The following is a 12,468-nucleotide window of genomic DNA, read 5'->3' as shown; positions in this document are numbered from 1 at the left end:
ACATCTCTTAGGTAGAGATATTCAGCAATGAGTTTGATTATTGCACCTCTACAGACACTTTTCTTCCATGTCGCCCTAAAATATTAATTAATTTACAAACTCTTTAGTTTCTGAGGTCCACTCTGGAAGAGTAGAAGGGAAAATATGTACCCTAGCATAGAAACTGAAATCATTCTAGGCTTTCACATTTTAAGTGCTAGAGGAGGTGCAGAAACTGGTTCTGAGATGTCTTATTGCACATTTTTGTTGTGCTAATGTTGTATTACAAGACCAGACTGTAGCCCCATTTAGACTGCAAATGTTTTAAAAGCTGTGACATTTCTATAATAATTTATCCATTTGGGTCTTTTGCCATTAAGTCCTTAAAGTTGCCATTAGGTGGGCAGAAGCGGTCTCTCACTTTCACTGCTATTTGTAAAATATAATTATTACATTCTGTTTCTTATTAAAATTAAAACTGTAAGCAGTCACTCCTTAACAGATTTTTGCAGAAACTAAAAACACTCCATGTCACAGGTAGCAAACACAGAGATGGTATGGGATTCCCTCTTGGATGCTCCCTCACATGAGTATGCATGCAGAGAATACATAAATTCATTAAATACTGCTTTTCCCCTTTTTCAATTCCTATTGACTGCATATGAGGTTTGCAGTAGAGTTCCCTACATAGCAAATGAAATCTTACTAAAATCAGGGCCATTTGTAGAGAGCTGTTCGAATCTCTTAATTGGCTCCATAAGTTGAAAACTGCAACACAAATATATTTTTTTTCCTCCCCAAAACCCATGCAGGCATGGTCCTTGGTTTTGAGATCCCTGTGTTTCGGTGTTTATTTTTTCCACCTCTGTCTTTGCAGAGAAGCCCAATAGCACGTTCTACTCTTTTATTCAGCCTGGAGAAGAGGAGACTGAGGGGAGACCTCATTGTAATTTACAACTTCCTCATGATGGGAAGAGGAGGGTCAGGCACTGATCCCTTCTCTGTGGGGATCAGTGCCAGGACCCAAGGGGATGGCCTGAAGTTGTGTCAGGGGAAGTTCGGATTGGATATTTAAAAAGGTTTTTCACACAGAAGGTGTTTGGGCGCTGGCACAGGTTCCACAGGGAAGGAAGGGGTCACAGCACCGGCCTGGCAGAGCTCAAGAATAACTTGGCAACACTCTCAGGCACATGGTGTGAATCCTGGGGCTGTTCTCTGCAGGGCCAGGAGCTGGACTTTGATGGTCCTGATGGGTCCCTTCCAACTCAGAATATTCTGTGATTCTGTGGTTATCTATCTACTTTGCTTTCATAATGTAAAGGACAACAGTGCTCTGTGTAAGCATGCTAAATACAATACAGCCAAAGAGACATATAATTCCAGCATTTATCATTATTTTTTTTTGTCAGGGCAGACATGGAAAACAGGATGAATAAATTTTAAAAAATGACAATATAGTTTGAAGAATATAGTTTTTCATTTGAACTTTAGGAAAAGAATAAAATATATTCAGAAAAATATTTTATTTTCCTGTAAACTGATTACCTTCTTTTGGACCGCTTCCTTTTAATCAAAGATTCAGGGCATGTGTAAAGCAAATTATGGACCACCGAGTCCAAATTTGATAAGGCTGGGACAATCCAATTTGGGTTTGAAACTGGTGTTTTGAAAATCTGCTTAAAATTAGATTTACAAAGTACCATGGTAACTGGACTGTGTGAATAGAGTTTTTCTAGAAAGCTGAGTGCTGATACCAGAAGTTTCTGACTGTTATTATTGGCTATCTTTCACACAGGATCTGTTTTTCTAGATCTCCTCCCTGTTGCTATGGGTTCTCCGTGAACACTGGGAAGGAGCTTTTGGACTCTTTATGTCTTCTATGGCTGATAACCCTCCACAATTAAATACCTGAGGCTTTTTGTTGTGAAAACACAGGTATTTTTAAAATAGCTATATCCCTTACCAAGTAACACTCCCTACAAAGGTGTTAAGAACATAACACACATACCAGTCATACCTGTTAGTCCATAACACTAGGTCATGTAAGGAATGATTATTTAGCATGTTTTAAACATTATAATCACCTATAATCACTTTGAATTTACTCACATTTTACTAGCTATCTATTAGCTATTTATTATGGCATTGGGAGATTTTAGAAATGAACAATTGTGACAGAGCAAGCCAGAAAACAGTCACTTCTTGTATCACTTAGACTTGGCAGTCTGCATTTCCATTCCTGCCACGAGGATTTCATAAATGGCATTTCCAAGTCTGAAGCAAGGAAACAAATCTAAAAAAACTTAGACCAAAAAAGAAAACATACAAAACTGGTCACTGTTACCTTGGAATAAGCAGTAAATAAGGAAGGGATGTACTTAGAGAGGCTTAATTTTCATCTAGGATCATGTTTATCAGCTGAAACTGGAACATCAGTAATTCAAGTGGTGGTGCAAGAAGGCCTGTCTTTTACTGCCATGCTGGCAAAGATAATGACTTATTCTTAATATAAAGTAGTCTACATCCAGGCCAATATTTTTTTCTTGACAATTTTTCAAGAGTGTTTTCTAATTATTGGGTTCTTTATTTAACACATTTTCAGAATGTACTGAGCACAGGGCTCGAATTAATGTTTTTTAACTTCCAGGGCATCCCCAGAATTGTATTGAATCAATTTTGTATATACAAAAAAATTAATAATCCATGCCAAATTTATAACTAAACAAAGACGGCAATGTGGGTTTATTTTTCCTTGCCTTAATTTTTTAAAAAACATAACTTCATTAATCTGAAAGTAAGTTTTATAACTTGCAGTGGTGATTGCCCTGTCTTGGCAGTTTGGTTCCCCAAGAGGAATGTTTCTGTCAGTGACATCCACCTCAGACAGGATGAACCCCTGCATGGACAGCCTAACTCACCTAATGACTATGAAAGGGAAGCTGACCACTCTCAGATCCTTAACATCCTATGATAATTCCTATAGATCCTCCAGTCTGACCTCCAACACTTCAAGAGTTCACCCAGTCAGCATGTGGAATGCCCAATGGCCTGTGCTTGCTGACAGCCTAAGTTATGTTGGGCTAAAGAATGTCAGTTTTAAGGCCAGGGTCTTGTGGTGTAGATGCTATTCTCAGTATAAGTTACAGAACACTTTCCCAGATTTCATGGCTCCTTTTTTAATAACAATAACTTGGTAAATGATCCAGTTCTATGAAGCCAGGGGATTTCATGAGAGTATCAGCTTCTATTAAACATAAAAGGAGTAAGACTTTAATCTTTATTGTAAGGAAAAAAAAAAGAAAAATTAAAAAAAACCACATAAAAAATGGAATAAATTGTCCTAAAGGCCCATCAGTGGTGATGTAAATTCACAAAAACTTTTTTATTTAAAAATTGTATTTGTTTAATGCCTGGCCACTTAAGAATCCATGCTTTCTTTTGCATGTTTATTTATCTATAGGATTTTGAGCTGAGCATTTAGCCTTAAAGATTATGTTTCAAAACATGGTATATTGTAAAGGAGATAATTTCCTTTACAGTGAAAAATGAGGTACTCACATGAAGTCAAAATCAGAAAATGGTTGTTCAGATATTTCTGGAAGATTTCTTACAATGAGACAAATTATCTTGTGCCAACAAATAAATTGGCATGTTACCATGGTTCAAGTGTAGAAGAGCCATCAGTTGATATATTGAGACACTCTATTTGTTCAGACAAACTGCTTCACGTTACCAGATAATAATTACTGATAATACTTTACATGTCTGTGAAGCTTTCATCTCCTGATCTCAAAGTGCTTTTCAAACACACCCTCCAGCATCCATGCTGAGCTCTAATGTACTCTATATATAAGCTGGAGAAACCCTGCATTTCTGAGCTGTGGGCAAGATTTGAATTTTAAAAGTAATACCACTTGATCTTTGTTTGCTGGCATGTCTCTCTCACACACCTTTAGGAAACCAAAAAACCTCCATGGATACTCCAAGTGACACAGATGGAGAGACCCCCAGTATGTCCTGTAACTCTCCAAGAAGGGCAATCACATTGCATCCTGTGTATAGAGACACTGCTCCCTTAGAAGGGGCTGCCAGACTTATCTGAAGGTGAAAGAAAGCTCTGACCACTGCCTCTGAGTGTGCTTATGAAGCATCCTGCATCTGCTGCAGGGATGAGTAATCACACATGCATCCTCCTGCCGACCAGGGCTCTCTCGGATGAACTTTGCTTGAGACTCCCTTTGGGAGGATGAGACTTTAAATGGAACTGTTAGTCCTTGCTGGGGTTTCTGAGGAGTGTTTGCCTGCCCAGCTGACTGCACATCTTCCCTGTATATATTACTTTAGAGCAGGAAAAGTGGCCTCTGAGCAGCTACATCAGTTACTCCCCACCTGTACTATAATAAGGAAGATGCCTGTGATTCCTATGGAAAGCCTGGGTATAGCATGGCAATGCCTCATACTGAAGCATGATCAAAAAGTGAACCTGTGGCTCCCTTTTAACAATAGGAGGTAGATTAATGAAAGGCAGCACTCTTATAAAGATAGCACAGTGGCCTTTCTTGATAAGATCCTTGAGCCTGTTCGCAAAGGTAGTACATCTCATGAAATCTAGGCAATGAGGTCTGCTTTTGATCCGTCAGTAACCAAAACTTAGAAAGTATTCTTTTTCAGAATGTGAGAAGGAAGGCAGCATTATCCTTCTTGTCAACTCAGCTCTTGGCTGGGAAACAAAACTAAATTAATTTGTAGGTATGTGTTTAGGAGGATGTGACTGAAGTTTAAGACTATAGGAATGCAAAAATTCAGCTGACAAGAGTGTAATTGGACTACTGGGCATTTTTGTTCACTGTTTTTATTGAACTTGGATTTTATTTTTTTTTTTTTTTTGCTATTCCCATCCAGTGCTCATGATAAAAGGGGCAAACCTGATCTCTGGACTCTGGATTCAATAGTTCTCCTGTGGTTTATTCACATAATCCTGTGTCAGATGGTTGGTTTTTTCCTTACAAAGTAAGAATCTACAAATAGCAAATGCCCATTTAGGCACAAAAAAACAGGCTGAGGAAGAGGAAATGTCTCCATATGTTGCCCATGTTAGGGTCCTCCAGTTGCCTTGCTTGGCATGTCCCCTGCACCCATGGGCTCATGGCTGTAAACACTCATTCCATGCCAGAGAGTGAGTAGGCGAAAGGATCCTGATTCAGGTTTCAACTTTCCTTTGTGAGAATTTATTTAGGAAGTCTTAATATGTCCTTGTGAGGACCCTTGTTACTGTGCCTGAAATTTTTCTTCAACTAGTACCCATGGGACTAGATAACTAAATCTGACAATTTTGGAGGACAGATGCAGCTAATTTGGTTGGGTTGGAAAAGCCCAGAGCTGAAGGGAGAAGCAGGTCAGGAGCACAGGTTAACAGAGAGGCAGAAGTGTCACTGCTAGTTTCGTGCCTCTGTGTGCAAACTGTGCTCCTGATCCCTGAAACACAAGCGTCCTTCATCCCAAAGCTCAGGAGCGCATGAGGTCACCTCCACAGTTTGCAGCAAAGGCCAATAACTGCCTTGTCTCAAGTCAGTACAAATATGGCTTTGCCTGGGTGTGTCACACAGAAGTGAATTCAGAAGAGTAGAGGGCAGGTTTGCCTGTGAGCAGGTGGCACACAGCTCTCCTGTCCCTGCTTGCAGGGCAGCCAGCACATCTGTGTCTCCATGAGCCTCCCAGTTGGGCCGTGTCCCATCAGGGGCTGGGATGAAGATGGCTGAAACTTAATGCCAAGGCTGGCACTGCTTGATAAATACTTCCTTGAGCTCTGCCAGGGAAATATTCTTTATTATTTTTCAGGGCTGCATATTTTGAGCCCAGGGAGATCTCTTTTCCTTTGTACCCGATGGCTGGATGTTATCAGCCTAGCTGATCCAAAAGCACAATCTTTTCATTGCATAATATGCAGCATGTGGGTATAAAGAAAGCTCAAAATATATCTCTTTCTTTTCACCCCACTTGAAATTATCTGGGAAACACTGACCTGGGACATTAATTGCTGTATTTCTGAGTCTCCTTTTCAGTATGGGACTCTACTAACCCAGAAGTATCTTATGCAATGTGTGTGTGAACAAGTGCATGACCACAGGAGCAAGTACAGGAGCAAAGGGTCCCTGTGTGAATGTCTCTACTTTTTCACCAAGTTCATTACATTCTGCAGAACTCAAGCAGACTGAGAACAAGTTCTCTAAATAACTTAAATTCCATCAGCATTACTAAGTGTAACAACAATAAAACCTAAGGCTTTCATGGCATGTGGGGCAACCTCCTCCCCACTCCCCACTCCATGTTTGCTCTCTCTAACACCTAAATGGTAAAAAAAAAAAACATCTTTCAAGAGGGACAGTACTGTGGAAGCTTTCTGAAATTATGGCTAGGTTAGCCCACTCTGTTTCATGCAGCTTGGCTTGCATTGTTCACTGGGTCTTTGCCAAACATATCCGTTGCATAATTACATGGCTCAGTTTAATAAATTCACAGAAGTTTCTAGGGGTGTAGCTAAAGTTTCCCCTCCTTTCTGTAATTATACAGCCCCTAATACAGTAAGACACAGGTCCTAACTGGTGGATTTGTGCCATGATTTACAGTAATTATCAAAGCCAACGTCATAACAAGAAAAAAGAAACACCCAGCTATACATTTAAAGAGCTAGGATGACTAAAAGAAAAAAAAAGCTCTATAAAATCATGAGAAGCTATTTGTCTGTTTTCTTGTGAGCAAAACCAAGTCTAATTGATTTTCTGCACTGTACACTAAGACTGAATTATACTGGTTTAAACTAAGAACAGTCTCAGTGAAGTCAACTTCATTACTTGAGACTTTTCTGCATGGAAAAGCCAAATGATGGCAGACATGGCTTCATATCCTGCTACTTCGACTGAGCACACAAGCCCCTCCCTTACATAAGGGAGTAAGGAGAGTTTGTGAGAAATGTTCTCATGGTTTCAGCTCATATAGTGGCTCAGGAAGATATTTAATAAGGAATTCCATGCTGTGTTCATTATTTTGGTGGGTTTCCAAGCTCTTTACTCCAAAAAGCTGGTTCCAGGGTATATGATTCAGTTGCTGATTTCATGCTTATATATTCCTATGGAAATTGGATGACTTCTGTGTTGAGGTACTAGACAGTATGGTTAAAGGTGTTGGACCTTAGACCACACAATTTAGAACCTTCTAAAATATTTCCATCCCCACATCTGACCTCACTGCATTTATTTAATATTAATCTGAAGGAATACTTTGAAAAGTTATTTTCTCCGCAAGAGAAATCCGTGGCACTTCAAAGAACAAATGAAATGTACAAATTCAAAATACACATTTAAAAAAATCAAACATCCTCCATGGTCACAACAATGCCCATCTTGCCAGGGCTTTGTGGCCTACTTTGTAAATTCTGGTTAAGAATAGTTGCAGCATATTTCTTTGCAAAAAGCCAGTGAGGGAGTGACAGTCCATGGCAGCCTCACCATCCCAGCTGCCGGTCTGTGACTGGAGTGTGAGCACAGAGCCCCTGCAAGTGCTCTTGGGCTTACCTAGGTCGGAGCACTGCACCACGCGAAGGTGGCACTGGCAGCGGAAGGGGCACACGGGCCCGAAGCCGGAGATGACGGGATCGTCCGTCGGAGCCATGTCGGCCGAGCCCTCGTCCTCCAGCATAAAGTCAAAGAGGCCCTGCTGGTGGAATGGCTTGGCCAAGCATGCTGGCAGCAGGAGCACAAGGAGCAGAGCCAGCCTCCTCATAGCTCAGTTCATGGACGCCCGGCAGGACCTAGGATTCAAAGCAGCGGATTAACAACAAAAGTAGCGGTTTCCCAAAGCTTCCCAAAGTTTCTCCTGAAGGAGGTCCAGCACATCCACCAATTGCATAACCATTCCCCTCAACAAAAGAAAACTGAGTTGTAAAAATAGGACAGTTATGTGATAGGAGTCTGGCAGCTGCTTGTCAATAGGCCTTTTTTTTTTTTTTTTTTTTCAGAGCAGTTTGAAGGCAACAGCAAACACATCTGTTTGCATATTTAGAGTAATATTTTTTTAGGAATAGGCAGTGCTGTCAACTTTGTTATGCAAAAGAGTCAAAGCAATAAGCCACATTTTCCATGTGCCTCTCTTCTGCCAACGAAACAGTCTATTTGATTTCATTAGCATTTATTTCATAGCAATGGGTTTGACCCTGGGGACAAACCTGAGGTTCCCAAACTCACTGTAGTTCAGTATTTCATGTCTTGAAAAATATTTTTAAGTGTCGACTTGCTGTGTGTTTTAAATTATAGCCTAGTAAAACTGACTGAGAAAGATTAGGATTTAGTGACAGGGTGGAAAGAGAGGGGAAGGTCTTTAGTTGTTTAAATGCACTATACTTATTTCCTAGTTCAAACAGCACAATAAAATGGAATACAATGTTGTGTTATATTGAATATTCTTGGCTGTCTTTCTAAATTTGGACATACATCCTGAGATGCCTCTGCTTTGCACTGCATAAGCATTTGAATTGATGCTTGAAGTGTGTGTACAATTTCTAATGGGACTTCAGGGCTTCATTCTGCAGACTTTCATGGTCAGGAGCAACTTTTACAAGTAAGTATTGCCATAGATATTAACAAGAAAAGCTGCTTAAATACATGTTCTCAGGACTTAGGCCTAGATGCATTTCAACACACTCAGTCTTGCTGTCCATTAAGGAGAAATTGCACAACTGTTTGCAGGTTTTGTACCAAAGCTGTAAAGAATAGCTAATTTTCTGAATATTATTTTTTTTACTGTGTATTTATAAAATGAAGTTCATACTTTATTGATTTTAATGGACTTTAAAAACCCACCAAAAAAACCCAAAAAAACAAAACAAAACAAAAAAAGCAACAAAAAACCAAATCTGCCTTCAAATTGCCAAGTGACACAAAGGGAAACTTGGCAGTTATATATAAGCTTTTTCTTAAAATGGAGGGTGTAGTCCTAAATACAGATGCTGCTCTTTGTAATGAAAGCAAAAATGCCCACTTGTATCTTCAAGGTCAATATCTTAGAAACACCTTGCCGAGGTGCTAGCTGGGATTATTTCCCTTTCTAGAAGAAGTTATCTAACAGCTTGGGGTGTGGTAGAGCAATTTTCAGCTCCATATTCATTGTTGGATAAAAAACTGGGAGAGGCAGAAGGGGAGGACTGTCTCCCTCTCTACTTTGACATATGGAACCTACCAGGTAGATGACAAGAATGGACAGATGATATTAGGTGAGAGTTTACTGAAGCCTGCCTTTCTACCATGCTACCACCAGGTACACTAAAAGGAATGGTTAGTGTTAAGAAAAAAGCTAAATATATAAAAAAGTTATGAGACTGGATTTAGATACAATATATGTTGTGTCTGAGTTCATTTCCTTTATGAATTTCTACCTACAGGTGCCAAGAGTACATTTCTCCAGAAACCTTTAGGTCTGTTTCTTGAGAAGATGATTAGGTTGCCTAATAAAATATGCTGGTGTCTTAAAATCATAGCCTATATTGCTGTGATCTACCTGACAGGAAGACATGTGCCTACTATCTTCAGACATCCCAAAGACTTCAAAGTGAAACCACATGGAGTAAAACACTGTTTATGTTGTCTCTTTCAGGGACACATTTGTTTTCTTAGTTGGACAGGAAAGTACTTCTGTTCCTGGAACAGACACCTTACTGACAGCATGTGCAGAGGGGAATCACAGACCCCAACATCAGCTGGGGAGTTTTAGTATGCCTTGTCAGCCAGAGCTGTGCAAACTCATGACATGTAGCAGGGGCAGGCTGTGTCCCCATGTGGGTCATCCTCCTGTGCTTCCTCCTGCCCTGGCTCCCCACTGGCACTGGGGCTGTGTCCCTTTCCCTCCAACACCCCTGCCAGGCAGGCAGAGTGCACAGGGACGTGTCAGGGTGCCACAGCAAAGTGCTGCTGATGCATGGCAGTGAGCTGTTACCAGGGTTTCATCTAAAACATGAGTTTTGAAAGAGTAATCATCATGTGCAAATTATTGTAAAATAACAATGTAATTTATTAATAATCTCAGATGAGAAGAAAAATTTGCTAAACCATCACCATTCATTACAAAAACTGCTTTGTGAAAATGACCAATAAAACATTTCCCCTGTGCAAATTAATTTTCAGAATATATATTAACAACAATAAAAATTGGGAATGCTGCACACTAGTCCTTGAATGGCAGTGGCAGTCAGGACCTTTAAAGATCATCCTCAGTCCTTTTTTTATGTATTAATACGTTTTTAAAACATTTTAAAATATTTAAAACTTCTTTATTCCCTCTCAGGGTCACTGCTGAAGCACCACCCATCCCAAGAATGCACAATCAGGATCTTATCCTGGAGTTTAATTGCTACCATTCAAAAAAGCCAAAAAAGAAAAACAAATGCAAAGGCACTTTGGAAGTGTCTTCACACTTTGCTTCTTATTCACATTAATATTGATGACTTCATTTATCTCAGTTAAACCCTGTAGCAGGCCCTTCCTTCGGTCCCTGTTTTGTAAAAACTTTAATGAAATCAGAAAGAGCTGGCTATAAAGGAAAACTGCAGGACAACAAAGGATATCAAGTATATAATCTGAGGATACAACAGAGAAAACAGCAGACACATATTAATCAGGATATAGGAACAGATGTCTTCAGGCATATATGCATCCATCCTGCAGACGCATGTATCTGTTCCTATTGTTTGCATGTGTAATTGAACATAAACAAAAGGAAAGATATACACAAAGCTGTATGACCAAGAAATGTTTACACTTCACTTACAAAAAAAAGAGTGGGGAGAACAAAAAAAATCTGAATTCTGTGACACAATATTTATGTCTGGAGGATATAACTGTTTAAAATTCCTTTAATTATGTGTTTACAATGAAGAAGAACTTTCCACAAGCATAGGAGTCTATACCATAGATTGAAATGTAGCTTGGCCACATTTCATTTTAAAATACCCTTGAAAATATGCTCCATCAGTTCACGTCACCACTCTACTGGTGGTCTTCTTGTCAGTTTACCTTAATATTAAGGGTAAATTATTAGTTCACCTACTGTCAGAAATCTCTCAAAATTCCACAAAGACAAGCTAAACAATACATTCCAGATTCAAAAAATTCCCCTCCATTTTATGTTTTGCCCATTTTGTGCAATAAAGTCTATATAAGCAAACACAGGAGTTAGAAGTTTTAGAAATAAAACTCTGTTAACAGGAGTTTCAAGAATTTTCTTTTCCACTATTTCATTCATAAGAACTTTCTTTAATCATGATTCCCTTGTTTGTAGCCTGTAACACAGCACTTTCTAACATTACAAAGGCATACACAGAGCCCGTTTAACTTACTACGCTTTTTTTTTCTCTGAAATTGAAATTATATTCATCAGTGTCTGAAAAGTATATGAAGAAACACAGGAGAAAGAAATCACAGAGCGCAGTTTAAAGCAGAAATGTAAGCATACACGGATTTTTTACACTCTCTATATCACCGATTCTAAACACTGGACTGTAGAGAATATACTGCTGTAAAAGTTTACAGCAAAGAAAAAGAAAGGAATACAGCAGTGCTTATACAAATCAAAACAAGAGACAGAACAGTCAAATAAACAGTAGGAAATCTGCACAGTCTTTGAGAATGTATTCTCATGTTTCCAGAAACAAAAGTGCTGCATAGAAAACTTAACATTACTAACATTTAGGAGGATTTTTAACTTGCTTCTTTTAAAATTCAAATAGTTCTTGCCATAGACTTGCCCGAAGTTCCATTAGTGCAGCATAGTTCAAGAGAATTACTAAAAACCGTACCTTTTAATCCAGAGATTTGCAACAGGAGCTCTCAAAGCTGAGATGTAATTAAACTAAATATTCAACCCAGGCAGAAGGCTTTGCAGGTGTGGAAAGGAGGAGGGGGTAAATTCAGCTCAGTGACTGTCACTTGGTGGAAAACCCTCCTGCTTCTATTCCATAGCACAGTTAAAAAATGTTTCTCTCAATGAACACAATCCAGGCTGACACCCACATTAGATCATATGGTAATGATATGTCTCCTGTATTGCAGCCAGAAACTTTATCAGCTCTTTTGCTTTCTTTTCCTCCTTTTTCCTTTTCATTTGCTTTATTTCTCTTTCATCTGTTTACAATCCCAAACTACTTACACATTATAAGACAGATTCTTAGCTGTAATTCATCCTACTTACTTTATTTATTTCCCTACAACACATATTTAGGAAAGTTTTCTTGGTTTTAACTACAGGGGGGTTTGTGATTCATTAATGAAAAAAATGTTTAGCTCTCCCTCTTGTTTATAGTTTTTGGAAATCAAGGAAATTATATAAAATTAATCTTTGAGTTAGGCAAACTAGAGATTAGTATCAGAAGAAAAGGGTTAGCTTTGACTAAAACTATTTAAACAGATATCAACCTGCCTTTGCTTACGCTATAATCATTGTCAA

General features: G+C 39.0%; 1 protein-coding gene across 1 annotated transcript in view; it reads right to left on the bottom strand.

The window, feature by feature from the left end:
- DCN (decorin) overlaps positions 1–12,025 on the bottom strand; it is a 37,963-nt gene extending 25,938 nt beyond the window's left edge. Inside the window, exons 1-2 of the mRNA XM_005480676.4 lie at positions 11,822–12,025; positions 7,551–7,786 (exon numbers count right to left, since the gene is read on the bottom strand). Of these exons, the coding sequence (XP_005480733.1) occupies positions 7,551–7,758 (208 nt within the window). The 5' untranslated portion in view covers positions 7,759–7,786; positions 11,822–12,025. The remainder of the gene's footprint in view (positions 1–7,550; positions 7,787–11,821) is intronic.
- Positions 12,026–12,468: the final 443 nt, after the last annotated feature.

The sequence above is a fragment of the Zonotrichia albicollis genome, chromosome 4 (genome assembly GCF_047830755.1).
Source record: "Zonotrichia albicollis isolate bZonAlb1 chromosome 4, bZonAlb1.hap1, whole genome shotgun sequence".
In the NCBI taxonomy this organism is placed as follows: Eukaryota; Metazoa; Chordata; class Aves; order Passeriformes; family Passerellidae; genus Zonotrichia; species Zonotrichia albicollis.
Note: the sequence above shows the minus strand (reverse complement) of the source record. Positions and strands in the feature narration are given on the sequence as shown.